This window comes from Mustela putorius, unplaced genomic scaffold, assembly GCF_011764305.1.
Source record: "Mustela putorius furo isolate JIRA1106 unplaced genomic scaffold, ASM1176430v1.1 tig00000083_pilon_pilon_pilon, whole genome shotgun sequence".
Classification (NCBI taxonomy): Eukaryota; Metazoa; Chordata; class Mammalia; order Carnivora; family Mustelidae; genus Mustela; species Mustela putorius.
This window is the reverse complement of record NW_025421273.1, coordinates 45,386,556-45,408,591: the sequence shown is the minus strand read 5'-3', so window position 1 is coordinate 45,408,591 and position 22,036 is coordinate 45,386,556. Positions and strand designations below refer to the sequence as shown.

The 22,036-nt window shown below is 39.6% G+C and overlaps 1 protein-coding gene across 26 annotated transcripts in view; it reads right to left on the bottom strand.

The window, feature by feature from the left end:
- LIMCH1 (LIM and calponin homology domains 1) overlaps positions 1-22,036 on the bottom strand; it is a 326,042-nt gene that overhangs the window by 19,170 nt on the left and 284,836 nt on the right. For 14 of the 26 annotated variants that reach the window (XM_045076810.1, XM_045076811.1, XM_045076822.1 and 11 more), the window contains 5 exons: positions 15,066-15,156; positions 13,704-13,867; positions 9,385-9,490; positions 5,134-5,174; positions 2,489-2,569 (listed from right to left, as the gene is read on the bottom strand). In XM_045076810.1, coding sequence (XP_044932745.1) covers positions 2,489-2,569; positions 5,134-5,174; positions 9,385-9,490; positions 13,704-13,867; positions 15,066-15,156 — 483 coding nt within the window. Of the gene's footprint in view, positions 1-2,488; positions 2,573-5,133; positions 5,175-5,973; positions 6,049-9,384; positions 9,491-13,703; positions 13,868-15,065; positions 15,157-22,036 lie in introns of all 26 variants that reach the window. The other 12 variants (XM_013062177.2, XM_013062179.2, XM_013062180.2 and 9 more) reach the window with 3 other exon arrangements.

Genomic DNA, 22,036 nt, shown 5'->3' with positions numbered 1-22,036 from the left:
TGTTTTCCCCTAATTACTGTCAATCCTCTCTCTTTTATCCTCCTAGGGAAGGCACTGAGATTTCCTCCAGGTGCGACCTGTTATGTCATTATCTTAGGAATAAAAGGGTTTTATTGGAATTATTTGAAGCCTGGTGTTCTTATTAATGCTCTAGAAAAACCATCATTGGTCAACTCATGGTGGGCTTTGAACTCCAGGTAAAAATCTCGTTATCAAAACCTAAGATGTTATAAAGTTTCTGAGAGGAACTTCAGGGGTCTTTCAGAATAGAGGAAACAGACTCTCAAACTTAACAAAAGCTGAAAAACAAGCAAACCTTGGGTTTCTTGGTTCTATGAGCTCATATTCCAGGTTCTCCCACCCTGAGAGGATCAGTGGAGGTGATCCAGGGAATGAAAGAGGCTGTACATCTGTGCCCCGCCCCCCGCACCTCGGTATACATGTGCACACACCAGCATACATGCATACCCAATACAGACCCCTGCACACACCAAGACACTCACACAAACGCCTTGTCACAAAGCCCACAACCCTGCAGTGTCACACTGGGTAACAATTTGGTGGGACAAAAATACATCTGTCTCCATCAGTAACCAAGGTCACCTTTCAGGGTATAAACCGCCATGACTCTGACTCTGACCATGTAGTTGGGGAATAGGCATCTGGTTTTCAAGGGACTAGCAGATGGCCAGGGTTGGTCTAGGGTCTCCCAATGGACCCGAAGTCCCAACAGCCCTGGGACTTTGCTGAATCTGGTTGGTATTTACCCCTTAGCAATTGGGAAAAGCGTTAAGCTTAACAGGCAGACCTAAAGGCCCATGACAATTAGTTACCTCAAACCCTCCCCACTTCAGTGCTCCCAGTCCCTGGGAACTAAGCCAAGAGGGTCAGAGCAAAAAGATAAGGGGGTGGGGGGAGTAAAACAAAGCAGTGTAAAGTCATCAAAATTAATGAGATTTAACATTTTTCCCCTTTATGATCTTTTAGTAAAATCAGTACTATTGGGAATACAGCAGAGAGAATGTGACTTTTAAAGTCCTACAGACTTGGACTTGAAACCAGGCTCAACAACTACCTGTTCGCTGTGTGACCCTGAGCAATTAAGTTAACTTCTTTGAAGCTTAGTTTCTTCAGTTGCAAAATGGGACTAATAAGACCTACTTTGAAGAGTTTTATGAGGACTGAACTGGACAGGATACGTCAGGTACCAACAAATATGCCAGTTCTTGGCACAGCCAGGTACTCTGGTTAGTTTCTAGGGTTGCTAGGTTATTTTCTGAAACATTATTACTCTACAAAACTGGCTTGAAACAAGTAGCAGTTGATCATGTACTCCCAGAACCTTCCTAGAATTAAAATTTATCAGCCTTTACTCAAGGAGCAGAGCAAATATTTCTACATAAGGAACAAGACCCAGGCCAAATTTTATTTCACATGTATGCTATCAAATAGCTTTTTGGTAATTCGTTCCCACCCCACTCGGACTGGAATTTGACTGGCAGCTAAGGAGTTGACGAATGGATATGTTGGCCCCTAATACTTGTTTTTTTTTTTTTAGGATTTTATTTATTTTTTAAGATTTTTATTTATTTGAGAGAGAGAAAGAGAGTATGAGTGTATGGGGGGGTGAGGGGGAGAGAGAGTGGGAGAGGGAGAAGCAGGTTTCCCACTGAGTGGGGAGCCAATGTGGGGCTCCATCCCAGGACCCCAGGATCATGACCTGATGGCAGTTGCTTAACCGACTGAGCCACCCAGGCAGGCGCCCCTGAAGATTTTATTTCTTTTCTTTTTTTTTTTTAAAGATTTTATTTATTTGACAGAGAGAGATCACAAGTAGATGGAGAGGCAGGCAGAGAGAGAGAGATAGAGGGAAGCAGGCTCCCTGCTGAGTAGAGAGCCCGACGTGGGACTCGATCCCAGGACCCTGAGATCATGACCTGAGCTGAAGGCAGCAGCTTAACCCACTGAGCCACCCAGGCGCCCCTGAAGATTTTATTTCTAAGTAATCTCTACACCCAGCGTGGGCTCAAACTCACGACCCCAAAATCAAGAGTCACATGCTCTACCGACTGAGCCAGCCAGGTGACCCCTAGGATTTTGTTTTTTTAAAGTAAAATGCTTTTTCTTCTTTTTTTAAAATTTACTTTTTATTTTTAGATAAATCCAATTAGTCAACATATAGTACATCATTAGTTTCCAATGTGGAGTTCAGTAATTTCATCAGTTGCATATAACGCCCAGCGCTCATCCCTTCACATGCTATTTTTTTTTTTCACTGTGTTCATCAGTGTAACTGCCAGCAAGGGGAATTAGACACAGGATACTTTGTTGCACGGGCACAAAATGAACTTAGACTCACTAGCTCCCGAGAAGCATCTAATTCCATGCACTTCCTGTGCTAAAAATTTATCTAATAACAACAGTAATTAAAGGAGCAGCATCTAATAGAAAAACAACAACAACAACAAAGCAGTGACCCCAGTCCTACCTGAAGCAAACGTTCCTGCTCCTGTTGCCATTTTTCCTGTCGCCGGCGCTCCTCTTCTGGGTCCCATGCCCAGAACTTAAACTGCTTAGAAAATAAAACTGTGATCAGGGCTAAGCCATGTCCTCAAGGCCAGGCCGGGGCAAGGGACACAATCAGCTTACAGACTGGCACTAGACCGACAAGCGGAAGCAGAAGCCCTTACATACTGAATGACCCTCTTTGTCAACGAAAACTACTTTTTCATCTTCATCCCTCCTTGGTTGACTTCCAAGAGGCCCGTATGATGCTGTGACCCTTTTTGGGGCTAATGAAAACATGGGTGTAATTAGCCCCTGGCAGGGGAAGGCTTTGGTTTCCCTTTCTTTCAGAAGCGATTTCTTTCTTTCTTTTTTTTTTTTTTCTGTTTTCTTAATCATTCTTTATTACTGTCAGTATGTGAATGATGCTACCCTTCATTCTGTCTCATGTTTGAAATAGACACATGATATGTAAGTGGTATTAAAATTTGTGTTAAGCTTCAAATTCCTCTGGTGGAAGTTTAGCAGTGTGGTTGATCACGAGCTTAAATGAAAACTTTATGAAACTCTCCTTCGTGAATTGTTGGCTCTGTTTTCAAATTCTGTAAAGCCATCGTGCTATTAGCGACCCACAATCGAACTAAAGGATGCTATCCTAGCGATTTCTTAAACCTATTCACACTTCTGAGCCTGAGACCCTCATTCTGCATAGGGATCCTGGTCCCAGCACATGGGGACGCTGTTTTCGGCAGAGCGGACTTTTGTGACAATCGGTGTTTGCTGCCCTATAGCACTAAGCATTCATACCGCTACTGTGTTTGTCCATCAGATTAGTTCAAGGGCCAATGCTCACCAGCATCACCTGTGATCTAGGAAGGAGGGAGTCTCTGCCCTCATTCAAACCCAAAGGCGTTTTTTTTTGTTTTGTTTTGTTTTTTTGTTGTTTTTTTTTTGTAAAAAGGTCTTTGTGAGTTTGGCACCAAGTGAGTTAACAGGAATAATGAGAGAAGGAGGCATGAACCAAAGTGCACCCCCACAATACAGAATACAGGAAGCAGAGCCGGGGAGAGAAATCACAGCTGTCTCTGGGAAACCTCCTGAAGGGGTGGGGACTGCAGTGTTTGAACTTGGCCTCTCCCCACCAAGGCAAACCACATTCCCCAGTAACTGCGCTTCTTCTCTTCCCTCTGTTCTGATGGGCCTGGCTTGGGGAGGCACTTAGAACTGCCTGCCTGGGAATCCTGAGACAAGCAGCAAGATGAGGGGAGGGGTCTCAGGGAGGAGGGGGGAGTCTGGGGCAGGATGGGGAGCAGGCAGAATCTATCTACCTGGGCTGCCTGAGAAGCTGGACAGGGCCAGTCCTGGCCAAGGCTTAGATGGGTCTTGTTACTGCCCAAGATACCTGGGCCAGCTCACCTTGGGCTGGCCCAGGGAGGTGTCTTCAGTCTGAGAACGCAAGCCAGACCATGGGTGTTGCTCGATTTATAACAATATAAAGAGTGACAACTTTAATGTATTTACACATATGAAAAGGTATTTACACACACTCCATTGATGCCCTTGCCGTGGTGCCTGCAGTTAGGGTGACGCCCACAAAAGTCAAGGCAAGGTGGGCCAACAGGATAGGGAAATGTATTTCCTATACGCCACTCTTGGGATTCGTACTGCAGACTAAAGGCTCTGACATGTTATGTGGGAGAAAAGCTATTTAATTGTACATAATTCAAAACTTCCCAAGTTTCCTGGGATGACCATAAAATGCCATCCAAATGGGATTCCAGATAAAAAATCTGGAGTTAATGGTGTTAGAGGTTGTCTCCACCTGGCATTTTCCTAAACCTTGGAAGCACTTTCAATGTTCAGAACCTCTCTCAAGGGCATGGCCCTTCTTTGTCTTCTTGGGAAAAAGGATGTGGTCACGTGAATAAAGCCATAGGGAGACCAGGAGGAAAACAAGAGCGACAACTAGGAATTATTTAATTTTCAGATTTCACTAGGCAGCGCAGGAGAAAATAGGGAATATTTGTTTAAAAGAAAAACAGTGAGCATTTGCAGGGGGAAGACAAAGAGGAAGATACTTTGTGATACACAAAAGAAAGAAAAGCGATCGTGTTCCTTCCTTTAGTGACTACTTGCTGAGGACCTATACGGGCCAGGGAGGGATATCAGGTGGCCGAGGGTCCCCGCATTGTGGAGCTTACTACTGAGTGTGGTGGGAGACAGCAGGTGAGAGGGAGTGACAGCCTGGGTCTTCCAGAGAGTTCCAGAGCCAACACTACACCATGTACAAGCACTGTCCTCAATTAAAAAAAAAAAAATGATTTTGAACGCCTCGATAAGTTGCATGTTTTAATACTAATTCCGATTGTCACTTTCATTAGATTTTACTTTCCCGACTCACTTACCATTTTGTTTCTAAGCATGATCACAACTCTGCCTAAGGATAATCTGTGTCTTTCTTCAAATTTCCCCTGGCAGCATTACACATGCCTTTTAATTATTCTTTTATAATCACTTTGAGCCTGTTTTTGATTGGACCTGCTTTCAGCAAATCAAATACTTTATAAATAAAAATAAATTAAAATCACACTCAATGCATCATCTTACTCCTTAAGATGAGCTACTTACAGGTGTAGTTACAGGTGACTTTTCACTGCCTGGAGAATCCACTGCACAGAGAGAAAAAAAGAAAGAAAAAAGTCTGCAACGTGAGCAGCTTCTAACAGTATTTTTCTCTGGTCCTCTGAGTGGAATGTGGTTCCTATGTCAGCCTGAGATCATATATATATATATATATATATATATATATATATATATTTTTTTTTTTTTTTTTTGTAAGCCAAGAGCATTAGAAAATCATAATAAAGCAGACCCTGAAGCAATTTGTACCCATCACCGAAAGGAGTTATAACGAGTGTAGTATGATTGATCCCATCAATTAGCACCAGAGACTAAACTATAGGAAGCAAAAACTGTAGGTGCTGGTGTTTAATGCCCCCTGCATCCTCTTCCCACTTGCTAGCCCGGTTCCCTCATTGTCTGACATGGAGAATTATCACACAGAGAGAGGCCAGACATCATCCAGGAAGTAAAGAGAGGGACACAGTTAACAAGAGAACCATTACCAATTCCTGGTAAATGCTTCTAACCTTTCTTTAAAAAGAGAAGAGGACAAAAAAATGATTTTGAATGCCTATTTTTTTTAAAAAAAGAGCTGAATATTATTTCCTTAGATTTTTAGCATCAAAGAAAAATTCTACAAATTTCCTTCAAAAATTTCTACGAATTTCCTTCCAATTTTAGTAGAAGCGGAGTGGTTATCAGAGAACGAGCTCTTTGCTAACTGTGTGTCAGAAGTAAGCATTGTTTTTCTGCAATCAGAAATGAGGAAAAATACCAGACATTATTGGCTGCCCCCAACATGGATTTTTGCACAGAGGAAATACAGCTCCCCAGGATGCATTTTACCTGACTGGGAGAAAAACTGGGAACGTCGCCAAGAGTTCTGAACTCTCAGCGGGATGCTGGCAGGGCCAGGGGACTCTAGATCAGATGGCAGAACAGAACAAACAGAAAACCGTGAGAACAGGGGTGAGGACCAAGCAGAACCAGACTCCCAAGGACTAAAGGAGGTCTGGCGGTAGTTGATGGAAGAATTGAGAAGGAGTGAATCTGAAAGTACAATACATCTCAATAAAACATGTTCGAAACCCTAAGACATGGGCAAGAGCCAGCAGACATGCAACAGTTCAAGCTGTGGCTTGTCTCCCTTGGTGTTAGGTGCTATTTTACAGGTTCATACTTAATGGTGGAACTGTTAACATGTTAAATCTCAAATGACAGGATAACATGTTCCGCAAGGGTGAAATGCACAGTTTACATTGCTTTTGGAGAATACCAGGAAAGTACAAAAGACAGCAGAGATGAGTTCCATGATTATTGGATGCATCAACTGAGTTACAGCTGATCTGTAACTCAGCGGCATTGGACAGACACAAGTTCACGGTAAGCATTTGCATCCCTAAACTGGGTTCTGTGCGCTTGGATGTCATTCTCAGGGTGGATAAAGACAGGGGTTTTTAGAGTGAGCACATACTTTCCAGAAACACCAATATATCTTTGAACTGTAGGGAGACAGCGGAGAAAAGGAAAACGGGCACCTTCAAATGTATTTTATGAATGTTTTCAGAGTATTTAAAGACTACGTGTGTATGTGTGTTGTGTGTGTTTAAGGGAAATCTGTGAAATATAGCTGGTAGCTGGTATAATCAGTCTATAAACAGACATGTGTATAAACACGGGGGAGATGCCATTGTCTAGAGGAGAGACTATATGGTATGGCTCCAGGATTCCTTATCCCAACCTACAGCTTCTTTGGACTTGATGTGTGACCACAGATTAGTCACTTACAGGTCCACGGACCTCTTCCAGTTGAAGTATACAGTTGGCATACAAGGTTACATTCGTTTCAGGTACACAACACAGCGACTCGACAACTCTGTGCAGTACGTTGTAGTACGGACTCACACCACGAGTGTGGCTGCCATCTGTCGCCACACAGTGCAAGCACAACACCAGTGACTCTTTCCTGTGCTGTGCCTTTCATGCCCATTCCCATGACTCATTCATTCCGTACCTGGAACCCTGGACCTCCCATTCCCATGGAGTTTGTATATTTGGGAAAGTCCTGTACTTCTCTCCTCCTCTCCCAATGAAAGACAAATTATGTCTTTCAAGTTTACATTTAAATCCTCTGGCCCCCATCCAGACCTCCCCAGACACTGGAGGAGCAGAGCCCAGAGACCTGTGTGTCCACCAGCCCTGCGGGGAACTTGGGCCCACACTCCTAATTGCAAATGACCGCTTAGAGCCGTATCTCTGCAACATACACCCTTGTTCTAAGAAAAGCATTTGAGAATAGCCTCTTATGGCCTGGCATCTGACTCTGTAACTCTACTCCTACTGCTATTCCTATGAGACTACCAGATTGTATTATTAGTGCTGATTCTGGGTCAGGTGTGGAGCTAAACGCTCTTCTTCCAAGACCCCTATGAGGTCGGGAGTTCTGTGATCTCCCTTCGACAGTTCACAGGGAATGATTAGAGATTAGGACAACTTGGTGGGGAGGATCACATGGCTAAGAATCACACAGGCAAGAACTCAAACCTGGGCATTCTGTCTCCAGAAACTGCAGCTGTTGTTCCGGCTTCCCTGAACCAGACGAGAGCACAGAACAGGTGCACGCCAAATATAATTCTCTCCTGAAGGCTAAACTTCGAGATGCTCTAGGGCTACCAAATTTTATTTTTTTGTCACTCCACTTTGTTAATGCACAATGGAAAGTCCCTTCATTGACAACACATTTTATAAAATCAAAATGTAACAGGGTGGCAAAATGTGTGAGACAGCAAAACTAATTAAGATGGCTTAAAATACCTACTTCCTCTCTGTGTTACTTATCCGCACAATTAAAAAGTGGGAGAAATGGGGCAGGATTAAACTCTATCTAAATATGGTCAATTGCTGACCCAGTTATGAGATTCATTTTTGTCAATTCCCTTCAGGACAGTAGGGCTGACAAATTTAAAACAAATGCTTTGAAGACAGTATTGAACTTGTTCCCACAATTAGAAACAAATGATCATCAGTGTATGTACTAATTAATTCCCTCCCAAGGACTTCCTGTTACTCAAGTAGAGCACACCTTCTCTCCCAGCATTCAACTAAAGCTAATGGAAGTCAACCCAGATTCTGCCAATGGCGGCCCCAAAATGGCTGCCTATCCTTGAAAAAAGGAAAGTAAAATAAATCCCCAGCCACAGTGACCCTGTACCATATTCTCTTTGCCTGAACTGATAAATCTATAAAATGTGTTGAAAAGAGTACATTAAAAAAAGACAAACAAAAACCTCACAGTTCTTGCCTCAACTCTAGCCATTTTCATATCTGTAGAAAGAACTCAGATCAGGAAGCCCCAGTGGTCTATCTGTTTTGAAGAATAATCATGGAATTCTCAGGACACTCCCCGACCCCATTTCTTTCTGGTGTTTGTGGGCACCTGAGTGTTTCATAAGGATAAAGGTATTCAAGTAGGATTTTTAAAGAGTAAATAAAGGGTTGAATTCACAACCTATACATGGCCTAAGGGGTTCCTGGGGAATTTGTGGAACATATTTAATCTATGACTGTGAATGATTTCTCAGTAATCATCATACACACCCAGGAATTATTATGAGGTAATAAAATCTGATTTTCTTCTAAAAAGTCAAATCGTCAGATTCAATGACTATTTTATAAAGATGGGATAATTAACAATTAATGAAGTTGATATAATATTAGGATGATATACTTTTTATTGAAGTTATTTTTTTAGTTTGTAATTTTTTTTGACAGTTTGGAGTCAATAAAATTATTTTAAGGTATCAAACACTTAACAGAGACCTTGTAGTGTCTATGGTATTCTGCTGACAAAATGCTTTTGGCCACTGGGTTCCTGGTTGGGTCAAACATAGAGTGCAACTCCCTGATTTCCATTCTGAAGTGACTTAATTCAGCCACTATGGCCTCTCGCAAGCACCACGGCTAATGGGATGTTAACATAAAGGAAGTAATCTTCCTTTAAAATAAAGGATATTTCAGTTGGTTTGTCTCCTTCTCTAATTTTGCCTTATTTTTCCCTCCTTTTCCCTACAATCCGCTGTTTTGTGTCTTAAATTCCACCTACAAGTGAGAGAATCACTAAATTCTACCTCTGAAACTAGTAATATACTATATGTTAGTTCTTGAATTTAAATAAATAAAATAAAATAAAGACTATTTTACTATAGATGAGCCCAGCAGAGTACGTAGCACTTAAATAAAACATTTCTTTCTTTTTACCTTGAGAATAGAGATTTGGCAAGTGTAATTGGTTGGTTTCAGACATTTTGTCCAGAAATGGATACGTCAGGGTTGCTTCTGGTTCTGGTGACTTTGGCTTTGCCACCTGGATCATGGGCAAAGAGGCAGAAACATTAAAAATATTGTCCATTAAAAAATGCACAGGTGAAATAAAATTTAAGGACTCATGGCTATTACAGAATTCAGTAAACCAAACATTTGACTTTTAAATGGAAATGTTCACCCTTTCCCCAAAAGCCCTTTGTGCTTTCTACATTAATATAGAGGCAGATTTTTTTCAGAGAAATCAAACTGGAGCATAAAAATATGATGATCACTGTTCTCCAAACCCAGAAGATACTATCCCATCATTGGGATTGTACATCACTCTGTCTCATTTTCTGATTGATCAATCACATATTCTCTTCCTGATACTACATAATACAGTATTTTGTAGTGTTAGGCAGTGAGATGTTCCACAAAAAAGAAAGAAAAAAAATCTTACTATGTAAGTGCTGAATATTAAAATAATATTACTTTCTAATGGACATTATTTTCAAGACACTACAGAGCCCTCCCACAAACTTATATGAAGCACATTAAAAACAAAGAAGTGTCATTTAAATAACTGTTATCAACTAGGGTCATAGCAATGATGCCATTACGAGATTTTTGAGGCATGTTAGACCACTTGTCCTTATGGTAAATAGTTCCAAAATTCCAGGCTTTAAAAATTCTTATGTTTGCTTTATAGAAATAGAATTTTTATTTTTTATTGCTGTTTAGTTTTTCCCTAGTCTGGCCTTTGGTAAAAGTACCCTCCTTCTGATTTGTTGCTTCCAATCAACTGATTGCAGATTACTAAACTGATGTCTAAAATAAGTCAGTAGATTCTGAGCAAAGATCTGAAGGAGGGGCCTGGTTGTATCAGTTTATGTCTTTTTAGCTGCTTACAGAGATTTCTCAGATTCACTCTGGCTGGTGGCTCTGTTCCCAATAGACTAATTTGATAGTCAACAAGGCAATTGAAGCTGTAGAGTGCTTGTTTCATCATAAGCTGATCTGTGATTTGGTTCTCAGGATGATTTAATGTCTATAATTTCTTCTTGGTAAAATTTTATTTTTCTTTATGAATAATACATTCAACCCTAATGGAATCCTGAAGAAAACAGAGTTAATCGCCTCATTGTGCATTACAGGGGTCAACCAGATGGCCAAATGAACTTCAATGTTAAACATGCAGCAAAAGCTAAAGCTTAGGTGGCGCCTGGGTGGCTCAGTGGGTTTAAGCCTCTGCCTTTGCCTCAGGTCATGATCCCAGGGTCCTGGGATTGAGCCCCACATTGGGCTCTCTGCTCAGCAGGGGGCCTGCTTCCCTTCTTCTCTCTCTGCCTGCCTCTCTGCCTACTTGTGGTCTCTGTCTGTCAAATTAATAAATAAAATCTTTAAAAAAAAAAAAAAAAAGCAAAAGCTTAGATTTACTAAAGTTGACAACCTCCAAATTTTAACCCCATGCCATTTCCTCCTTCGTTGAGTCTGGCAAAAAAAGTTTCGGTAACGCTCAGTTGTAAATGAATGTTAATAGCAGAAATGCTCAAAATCACCATTATGTAAAAAGGTCAGCCTGTGAGCACGGGCACTTTGTCTGATAAAGGGAACACTCACAAGTGAAGTCAGAAAACACAATCTGTTGCAATAGTGATCACTTTTTTCTCTCTTTTTCTAAGAGCTAACTCCACAGTAGGGAAAAGAGAGGGCAGGGATTCATCTGGTGTAAGAAAAGTACTGGATTCCAAGACCATTAGTTCACTTGCCAACCAACTAGTAGAGATGCTTAACTGCAGTCCACAGAAGAGAATTTAGGGGGTATATATTTAATATCACTGGATACTAAGGAAAACATGGTAATCTTGGGTATTTTATGCTTTAAAGATCCTATCTTTAGAATACTATTTACTGGGACGCCTGGGTGGCTCAGTTGGTTAAGCAGCTGCTTTCGGCTCAGGTCATGATCCCAGCGTCCTGGGATCGAGTCCCACATGGGGCTCCTTGCTCGGCAGGGAGCCTGTTTCTCCCTCTGCCTCTGCCTGCCATTCTGTCTGCCTGTGCTCGCTCTCTCTCCCTCTCTCTCTCTGATAAATAAATAAAATCTTTAAAAAAAATGAATACTATTTACCAGATGCCAAAATGTCCATACACCCACAAAGTAAAGAATCCCTGAAAACAACTTTTTCCATAGTATGGTAGACATGACACTGGTGGCCCAAAGACAGACCACACAGATGAGATACCCAGATGCATACTCTTCAGTTATTGTGTTTACTTGGTTTCATTAAAAAAAAAACAAAACTCTCTAGCAATGATACAGTTTTCCTTTCAGTTTAGATTTAAGTGGGGGGGGGGAGTCCATTTGGAAGAATGATACATAAATAATGTTTACAAGTATAATGTGGATCACACACAAATCTCCAAAGGTGGGAAATCCTGCCTGTCCCCAATGTCTTCCTACAGTTGAGTTCCTCCTTTCAGACATCTAGACCATTCTTTCATCCTGTATGTATAAAAGTAGGGAATAACTAGAGTCTAAAATCCCCAAGGGCATTATAGCAATAGGCATTCTCAAGGCTCTACAAGGACAAGAGCACGGTCGGCTCCTTACGGTCAGGGGCTAGGCCTTCACTGTTGAACATCCAGCATCTGGTACAGTGCCGGGCTCCTATTAAGTGCACAGTCAATATGACCAAGTAAATGATAGATGAACTGGCACTAGATAGACAGGGTCAGTTTTTCACTCTAAAGTGACAGCCCAACTTAGGATGAATTTTTAAAGTTGGAATACCACCACATAGAGTAAGCCAGTGTGCCAGTCCATGGTTCTCTACCTTGGTGGCCTACCAGAATCACCTGGGGGGGGGGCTTTGAAAAATACAGATGCCTGGGCCCTGCCCCCCCCCCCAGTGATTCTGATTTATTTGCTATGCAGCATGCTTGGTGTTTCTAAATTCTAAAAGGCAACCAAGGTTGAGAGCGACTGGCATAAAAGATGAAGACTTTTAGACTGTGCCTTAAAAAAAGAAACCAAATTAATACGAATGAGATGAGACTCCAAGCAAGGAAGAAATTTAATAAAAACAAGACATTAAAACTCATTATATCAGAATAATAATTTTCTAGTTTCCTTGTTATATAGGTCCGGAGGCATCAGAAGCACCATTGTTATAAAACAGGTAAATATTGGAAAGAGAATGTTTCGTAAACTGCAAATAAGCAACTTCATGCACAGGAAACTAACATCTAACTGCAAAGCTTTAGAACTTATATTCCATTTTTCTTTAAATGTATATAATCCTTCATAATTAAAAAATTATTTAAAATAAAATTTAAAAGATATTGAATGGATACATTCATATCGGTATACATCAATGGTTACTCATAGAGGTAGGTTTCAGTGACTTTTTCCTCTCTGTTGCTCTATTTCTATTTTTTAAAAATTTATATATTATTTTTTATAGGTTTACATATATTACTTGATAGAGTTGTTACATTTGTATGCACGTTACTATAAGTTACAAAAATGTATAGCTACGGACTATCTGTGGCCTTCCAAAATTCGTATGCTGAAATCCTAAACCTCAAGATGGTGGTATGAGGACATGGTGCCTTTCACAGGTGATTCATGAACTTATAAGAGACTCAAGAGACCTCCCTCACCCCACCCACCAAGTGAGGCCACGGCAAGACAGAGATCCGTGAACCAGGAAGTGGATTCTCACCAGACACCTTGACCTTGGCGCTCCAGCCTCCAGAGCTGTGAGAAATAGACTTTTGGTGTTTACAAGCCACCCAGTCTATGATGGTCTGCTGGAGCACCCAATAGGACCTGATGCATACATCTCTCTATATGCATTTGCATCGTTTTATAAGGGACACTTTTTTTTTTTTTCCAGGAAAAAAAATACAGATTGAAGACAGGCACAGGTTCGGAGAGAAACTAAATCTTCATTATGAACAAGCACCACTTACAACCGCTCACATCATAAACCAGCTACCTCGTGAAGCCACACTGACTTTGGATTTAACTGCGTTATTTTTTTTTTTTTTAAGATTTTATTTATTTCTTTGACAGAGACAGATCACAAGTAGGCAGAGAGGCAGTCAGAGAGAGAGGAGGAAGCAGGCTCCCTGCCGAGCAGAGAGCCCGATGTGGGGCTCGATCCCAGAACCCTGAGATCATGACCTGAGCCGAAGGCAGAGGCTTTAACCCACTGAGCCACCCAGGCCCCCTGGATTTAACTGCTTTAGACCACCACGTATTTTACCTTTTGTGACAGCACCAGCTCCACCTTTCCACTCATCTCATCTTCCACTTTCTTCTGGTCTTTTTCTTCTGGTGCATCATTCTTCAGCTGGGCGCTGGAGGAAAACTCCACAAAGGGCACGGTTGGGCTGGATCGGGTCACGGTTGTTGTAAAATGCTGTGGCTCTGGAAATGGAGTTATGTTCAGAAACATAAAGAAGAAAAACAGAACCATGTAAGGGACCATTTTTCCTGCCATGCCACAAAGTCTGCTGAGCACGCATCCTGCCCTCGGCCGTAGAAAGGTGGACTGCAGTGCAATGAGAGGTGGTAAAGAGCCCGAGATGCCAGAATTTTCTAGGCTCTTTCAAGACATGAAAAAAAGAAATCACACAACACAAAACACATCAAGGGGCCCCACTAGGGGAAATTTAAATTCTTAATAAGAGTCTCAGAACCAACAAAATGTTGACACAAAATACTACAGTAGGTGGGTTGAGTAGGAGAACATTGAAAGACAGTTTCTGTCCAAAGGGCTGAGTGGCAGCCCAAGTCTTTCTTTCATATTTCAATGCTCCTTTTCAACAGTACATTTTCATAATTGGAATGTGATAAGGATCGTGGGGCACGTATAATGCAATGAAAATCAAGTGTTCTCTGATACATAAGGAAGAATTAGGTATAGTCTAGAGTGAGGGCGTGTATCAAAATGTGGAGGTGCACTCTAGTTTGAAAAAGCATATGCTAAAATTTTTAGTAATGCCATTTAATTTATTTTAAAATTTATTTTAAAATAAAAATTTAAAATTAAAAAATTATCATAAATTACTTTGAAATAATTTGGTATTTAGAAGAAGGTAAGAGCGTTTTAGGCTTGCCAAGAGAAGAAATACGTTAAAAGTACTGAGAAATATAACTTTAGGGAACAGTGGGTCTCTATTCATACTCACTGTCCATATGGGGGGGCATTACTTAATTCTTTTAAACTATTGACCAGCTTTTTCGTTTTAGCGTCTATTTTATGATATAATTTTGATTTATAGCTTTATTATCTAATGATGTTCTGTGTGTTAAAATAGGATACTCAGTTTTCAGCATCATTTATTTGGGTGAAATATAACCTTTTTGATGACGGAGAAATACTTTCAAAAAAACAAAAAATACCACAGTAGCCAAAAGGATGGGCTCCTGTTTCCACAGGAAAAATAAATGACATGGTCATAGATTTCCCCAGGAAGCCTCTAGGTGGCAGCACAATCACACCAGTTATGGAGCCTTGATTTACTATCTTTCTATGGCTCAGTGGGAGAAATTCTGGATTGTTCCCATTGTTTCTTAACAGTTACCATGATCTCCCTTAAAACCAGTTTGTCAGGGAACAAACCTGATGGGGCAAGTTCCGTATTCTCTTTCTGTGGTTTTTCGCCATCATTTACATCCTCTTGACTGTTCTGTTCAGTTTCCTCAGTGGCTGCCTGAAAAGACAAAGATTTTTTTCCCTTTTGAATAAATTATCTCTTTGAAAGTTCTAAAAGGTAAAAGATTTCTTTCTTTCTCTCTTTCTTTCTTTCTTTCTTTCTTTCTTTCTTTCTTTCTTTCTTTCTGAATAGTAATTTTTAGGCCAATGAGGTAAAGTGCCTATATGAATTCATACTTTTTCCATTTCCTAGGTAGCCTTCCCGTGAAAAGCTGGATTGGCTGGAAGGAGCTAGTCTGTGAAGGAGAAGAGGAGTCACGTGAGGTCACATGAACCCACTGCCTCCCAACCTCCTCTGACCGCCTCAGACACACATCCCACTCTTCCTCTCCCATCACCACTGAATTTTCAAAATCATAGAGACCACCTACTTGCCCCCAAATGCCTTTGGAGTTGGCTTAGGGTCATATCACCAGTTTAAAAAAAAAAAAAATCAAGGTTACAATTAACCTTTCAGTAGCTTGTCTTCAGCACCGATGTCTCTGACTCCTGGCACTGTGGATTTTATTCTTGATGTTTGCTTTCTCTCTGGGCTCTCAAGAACGCTACTGCCTGATTTCTCATTCTTTCTCTCTCTCTACTAAATTTCAACTATTTTCCATCACATTTGAATGACCCTCAAATGTATCAATTATTCTCACGCATTCATCATTACATTCTCACCCTTTTATGAATTGTACTTTCATCTCCAGCCCAAGCGTCCATCGAAGCTTCAGTCTGGCACATTGGTGTCATGGTAAACATGCTAAGTTACCTTCAAATAAGCCCCTCCTCCAAATCTCGCAATTTCTATTTATGAAGTTAATTCTCCCCAGTGCACAAATTAAACTGAAGAGTTTCCTGACTCATATCTTATGAGTGCTCATGATTTGCCAAGTCCTGGTCCTAGCATAATAGTTTTTATTTTATTTTATTTTTTTTATTTGACAAAGAGAGACACAGTGAGAGGGAACACAAGCAGGCAGAGAGAGAGGGAGAAGCAGGCTTCCCACCGAGCAGGGAGCCTGATGTGGGACTCGATCCCAGGATGCTGGGATCATAACCTGAGCCCAGGCAGACACTTAATGACTGAGCCACCCAGTCGTCCCTGCAGTTTTCATATCCATCTCTTCCTTTCTGTTTCTATAAGCTAGGGCCCGAGTTGATCCTTGACTTCCATGTCCTTCCACTAGGGGTCTCTCTGACTTGGTTCTTGCTATTTAATCCACTTGGCACATCACCATCATAGTCATCTCTTTCAGTAATACCTCAGTTCATCACTTTTATGCCTGTGTTCCTCTCTTTCAGAAGTACTTCCATTTATATGTTTTATGCTTCATTAAATTTATAACATTAAAAAAATTTGGAACAACCTGAATGTCCAACAATTGGAGAATGGTTGAATGAATTATGGTGTATCCATAGAAGGAAATATTACGCAGTCATTAATTGCATCATGGTATTAAACAATAAGTTATATGTGAAAATACTTACTATCTAGTGTTAAGTAAAAAAATGTAAACTGTATATCCAGGTTGATGCCTACATATGCAAGACTTTATATATGCTGTGTTTATACACAAATATACCTGCTAATACATATATAAAAATGTTTGTAAAATACAGGAAATATACTAACATGTTAGAGTGATTGTTTTTAATGTGCTTAATTTTGGAGGACTACTTCTTTATAAATATATTTCTGTATTCCAAATGTTCACCGATAATGCATTGCTTTCTGATTCAGAAAACAAAATCAATGTAATTTTACATTATCTTTAGTTGGGAGCCAATTGATTCCAGAGTAATTCTAAGATTCTCCAACTAATATTATAGTAGTTGCTTCATAAAAGCAGTGGGAAGAATGATAAAATACTGACTAGAATATACTTCAACAACCAAAGAGAACAAATTAATGACTACTATGTTTTCTTGGTAATAGTGTCTTAATTATAAAGGGCTAAAGTTGAATTTTTAAAATATGTATGAAATACTCAGTACATCTTAAATGGTTTTAAGATAAATATTAAAATTAGTTTCAGCAAAGGCATTATTAAATGTTATAAAATATCCCCACAGGTTCTCAAAAAGCTATGAATTTATTGGTGTCTTAAAAGTTCATGTATTTTACTCATAAATCAAAATTTGTGTTTCAATGAAACAAAATGAAAACTCTTTCTAGTGAATGCATTGGTGGAAACTGTTACCAAATTCTGTAAAAACAAAGAAATTTTATACTTGTGGAGCATAAGGAATAGCACAGAGGACATTAGGAGAAGGAAAGGAAAAGTGAATTGGAGGAAATTGGAGGGGGAGATGAAGCACTAGAGACTGTAAACTCTGAGAAACAAGCTGAGGGTTTTGGAGGGGAAGGGGGTTGGGGGATGGGTGAGTCTGGTGGTGGGTATTAAGGAGGGCACATATTGCATGGAACACTGGGTGTGTTGCATAAACAATGAATCTTGAAACACTGAAAAAAATAAAATTAATATGTTAAAAAAATGAAAAAATGCAAGAATGGTTCAACATATGCAAAAAATGTGATACACCATATTAATAAAATGAAGGATAAAAATCATGTGCTCATCTCAATAGATGCAGAAAAAGCATCTGACAAAATTCAACCTCTTTTCATGATAAAAGCTCTTAACAATTAAGGATAGAAGAATGCACCTAAACATAATAAAGGCCATATCTGACATGCTCATAACTAACATTGTACTTACTGGTGGAAAGCTCAAAGACTTTCCTCTAGAATCAGGAACAACCTAGGGTGCCCACTCTCTCCACCTTTATTTAACATAGAACTGGAAGTCCTAGCCAGAGCAATTAGGCAAGAAAAAGAAATAAAAGGCATCCAAATAGGAAAGGGTGAAGCAAAATTACTTGTTTGCAGAGGACATGCTCCTATATACAGAAAGTGCTAAAGATTCCACCAAAAAACTCTTAAAACTTGGGGCGCCTGGGTGGCTCAGTGGGTTAAGCTGCTGCCTTTGGCTCAGGTCATGATCTCAGGTCCCTGGGATCGAGTCCCGCATAGGGCTCTCTGCTCAGCAGGGAGCCTGCTTCCCTCTCTCTCTCTCTGCCTGCCTCTCTGCCTACTTGTGATCTCTCTCTGTCAAATAAATAAATAAAATCTTTAAAAAAAACCTGTTAAAACTAATAAATGAATTCAGCAAAGTTTCAGGATATGAAATCAATACAAACTATACAAAAAAGAAGAAAATGATCCCATTTACAATAGCATTGTAGAAATAAATTTAACCAAGGTGAGATATCTGTATACTAAAAATGAAAACATTGATGAAGGAATTGAAGAAGGTGCAAGGAAATAGAAAGATAGCTTGTGTTCATGGATTGGAAGAATTAATACTGTGAAAATGTCCATACTACCCAAAGCAATCTACAGATTCAATGTAATTAATCCCTATCAAAATTCCAACGGCATTATTCAAAACAGTATGCTATTGTCATAAAAACAGGCACACAGATCAATGGAATAGAATAGAGAGCCCAGAAATCAACCCACACTTTCACGATCAACTAATTTTTGACAAGAGAACCAAGGACACAAAATGGGTAAAGGATTTCTTTCATAAATGGTGTTGGGAAAACTGGGTCTCTACATATGAAAGAATGAAATTTAATTCTTATCTTACACCATATACAAAAATTAATGTCTACGTGGGATAAAGACTTAAAACTGCAAAACTCCTAGAAGAAGGCAGAGGAAAAGCTCTTTGGCCTTGGCCTTGGCGATGATTTTTTATATATGATACTAAAAGCACAGGCAACAAAAGCAAAAGCAAACAAGCTAAAAAGCTTTTTCACAGCAGAGAAAACAGTTAACAGAATGAAAGGGTAATCTATAGAGTGAGAAAAATATTTACAAATCATACATCCAATGAGGAATTACTAACCAAAATATTTAAGACACTCATATTCCCACAGCCAAAAAAAAAAAAAAAGACAAATAAGCCAATTAAAAATAATTAAACAGGTATTTGAAAAGATGCCCAACATCACTAATTATCAGGGAAATCAAAACCACAGTGAGGTATCACCTCACATCTGTTAGGGATGGCTATAACTAAAAAGTCAAAGGTAACAAGTGTTGTCAAGGATGTGGAGACAACTGAATTCTTGTATATTGATTGTGGGAATGTAAGTTGGTATAGCCATTGTGGAAAATGGTGTGGAGGATCCTCAAAGAATTAAAAATTTAAAAAAAATTATAAATAGAACTATCATATGATCTAGCAATTTCACTTCTGGGTATATATCCGGAGAAAATGAAATCATTATCGCAAAGAGCTATCTGTACTCCCATGTTCATTAAAACATTATTCACAATAGCCAAGATATGGAAACAACCTAAAAGGTGATGGATGAATGAATTAAGAAAATGTGATTTATCAATATTACATTATATGCATAATGAAATACATAAGTAAATGTGATGATATATAAATATTAGTATTATATACAAATATATCATTGGTGTATGTATAATTTTATCTATATACAAATAAATACCTATCTCTTATCTATTTAAACACACACACACAGACACAGACAGCATGGAATATTACTGAGTCATAAGAAAGAAGGAAATCCTGCCATTTGCACATGGATGAATCTGGAGAACATTAGACTAAGTGAAATAAGCTGGACACAGACAAATATTGCATGATGTCAGTTATATGTGGAATCTAAAAAATTAAAATTAAAAAAGCCGAGCTTGTAGTAATAGAGAGTAGAGTGGCAGTTACCACAGGGTGGGGTATTGGAGGGAAAGGTGAAAGGAAAAAAAAAGGAGAATGGCTGTTGTTAGGGTCTGGGGGGAGGGGACTGTGGGGAGTTATTGTTTAATGGGTAGAGTTTTGGTTTTGCAAGATGAAAAGAGTTCTGGAGATGGATGGGGGTGATGGTTACACATTATGAATGTGCTTAATACCACTCAAGTGTACAAATGCTTAAGATACTAAATTTTATGTTATATGTATTTTACCACAATAACAAAACTGGGGGGGGGGGAGGGAATAGCTGTTAAAAAAAAAAAAAATGTTTGCAAATTTTCCAAGCTTAAAAAAAAGCACAAAGAAAGTTTGGGCAACAAGCCTTCCAAGCTTCTAAAAGATCTACAATAGCATCTAGTGGCAAAAATTGTGCTTTTTCTTTTGGAGGATGGGGTGATTTCAAACTCCTCATAATTAGATGCACATTTTCTATACCATGTATCAACTCTGGAAGAATAGAATATTAAATTAAAAGATATTTTTAAAACCCTAGGCAGGAAACAAGCAACATATTTATATTACTTGACAGATTTTGTAACTTTAAATATATTAACAAGCCTGAGTTGAATCCCTTTAAAGAGACTTCTATGCATGGAAATAGTTAAAAAGACCAAAGTCTCTTTTATTATATATGTTATATGTACCTGTTGTGTGTGTGTTCGCATTGTCACATGAATGACTGACATAACAGCAGCATTGGAAGACCAACCAGCCTAGCATTACAAAAGAATAAGTCAGATTTTATAATTTAACATACTCCCCCATCACACACAGAGAAATATTAATATGTGGTAGTATTTTTGTTTTATCATGTCCATATATAAAATCCTATCAGAAACACTGATCTCTTAGGTTGTTCCCCAAACTGATTAGATTATAGAAAACTATCTGAAGTTGGAAAACAAATTCACGGATTTAAATACTGACGAACAATGCTTTTGAGAACCGTAGGGTTTCCAATTACTAGAAACAAAATTAAAAAACTACAGACACCAGGCCAAAACCTCCCCACTTCAAAACTGAACAAAGAAATGGGTACAGTTTATAGATCTCAGATGCCATGAATTCTAAGTTGTATTATTTTAGGTACTACGAAGAAAGAAAACACTATCTGTTAAATATGATACACTGTTGACTATAAGATACATACTGATTTAGATACATTCAAATGGGGAAAGTGTGCCACTTGGAATGAAGGGAATAATTCATGAAGTCCTTTAGATGTAATTTATAATGCAAAGGAGACAAAATCCTCCGGCACTACTCGTTAAGGTTTATTTTACGAGCTCATCACATTCCAGTAAGATTTTACTTATGCATGACTAATGGAGCATTTCCATTTCCAAGAATTCTCTGATTTCTGAATGCATTTCTGTATGGCTTACCACTCAAACACTGAGCTTCCCGATGACCCTATTTATCTTCCCTTAAAATGATGCTTTGAAGGGTAGTGATCGTAGCCACCTTGGTGCTTAGTGCAATTACCATGAGTCAGCGCTGTTGGGACCCCTGACACAGATAATCTCACTTGATGCTCGCAGTGAGCTGCTAAGGTATATAATCCAGATGATTCTCTCTGTACAGGTGAGGAGACTGAAGCTCAGGAGGCTCTGTGGTTTATGCAGTGTCCCTGCTAGCAGGCAGGGAAGGTGGGAGCCAGACCCAGCCCTCCGTCATCCGGGTTCGGACTCACGCCCACCTCTACATCGTCCCCTGGTATGTAAAGGTTTTGATTGCTAAGATGCAGTATAAGAATCTGGGAATCCCCAGGTTTTTGCTGAAATGATTCAAACTGTCTTTTCCTCTCCCCTTCTTTGTCATTGATTCTACTCGCCATCCATTTGTTCTGCAAAAGAGAACTCTCAGGGACTCTCTGAACAGGAGGCAATCTAGCTGTCTCCACTTCCAAGGGCAGCTTGAGACCAGACTGCCCCCGGCCACCACCCCCATCTTGGGGCTTTCCACCCAGCCCAGGGTCTGGGGGTCCGAGGTGTATGCAGCACTGGTACAGGGCAGATATGTAATCTATGCTAGGTAAGCAAATGGTCTATGCATTATTTATGGAACTCATACTCTCAAGCTTACTTTGAATTCATACTA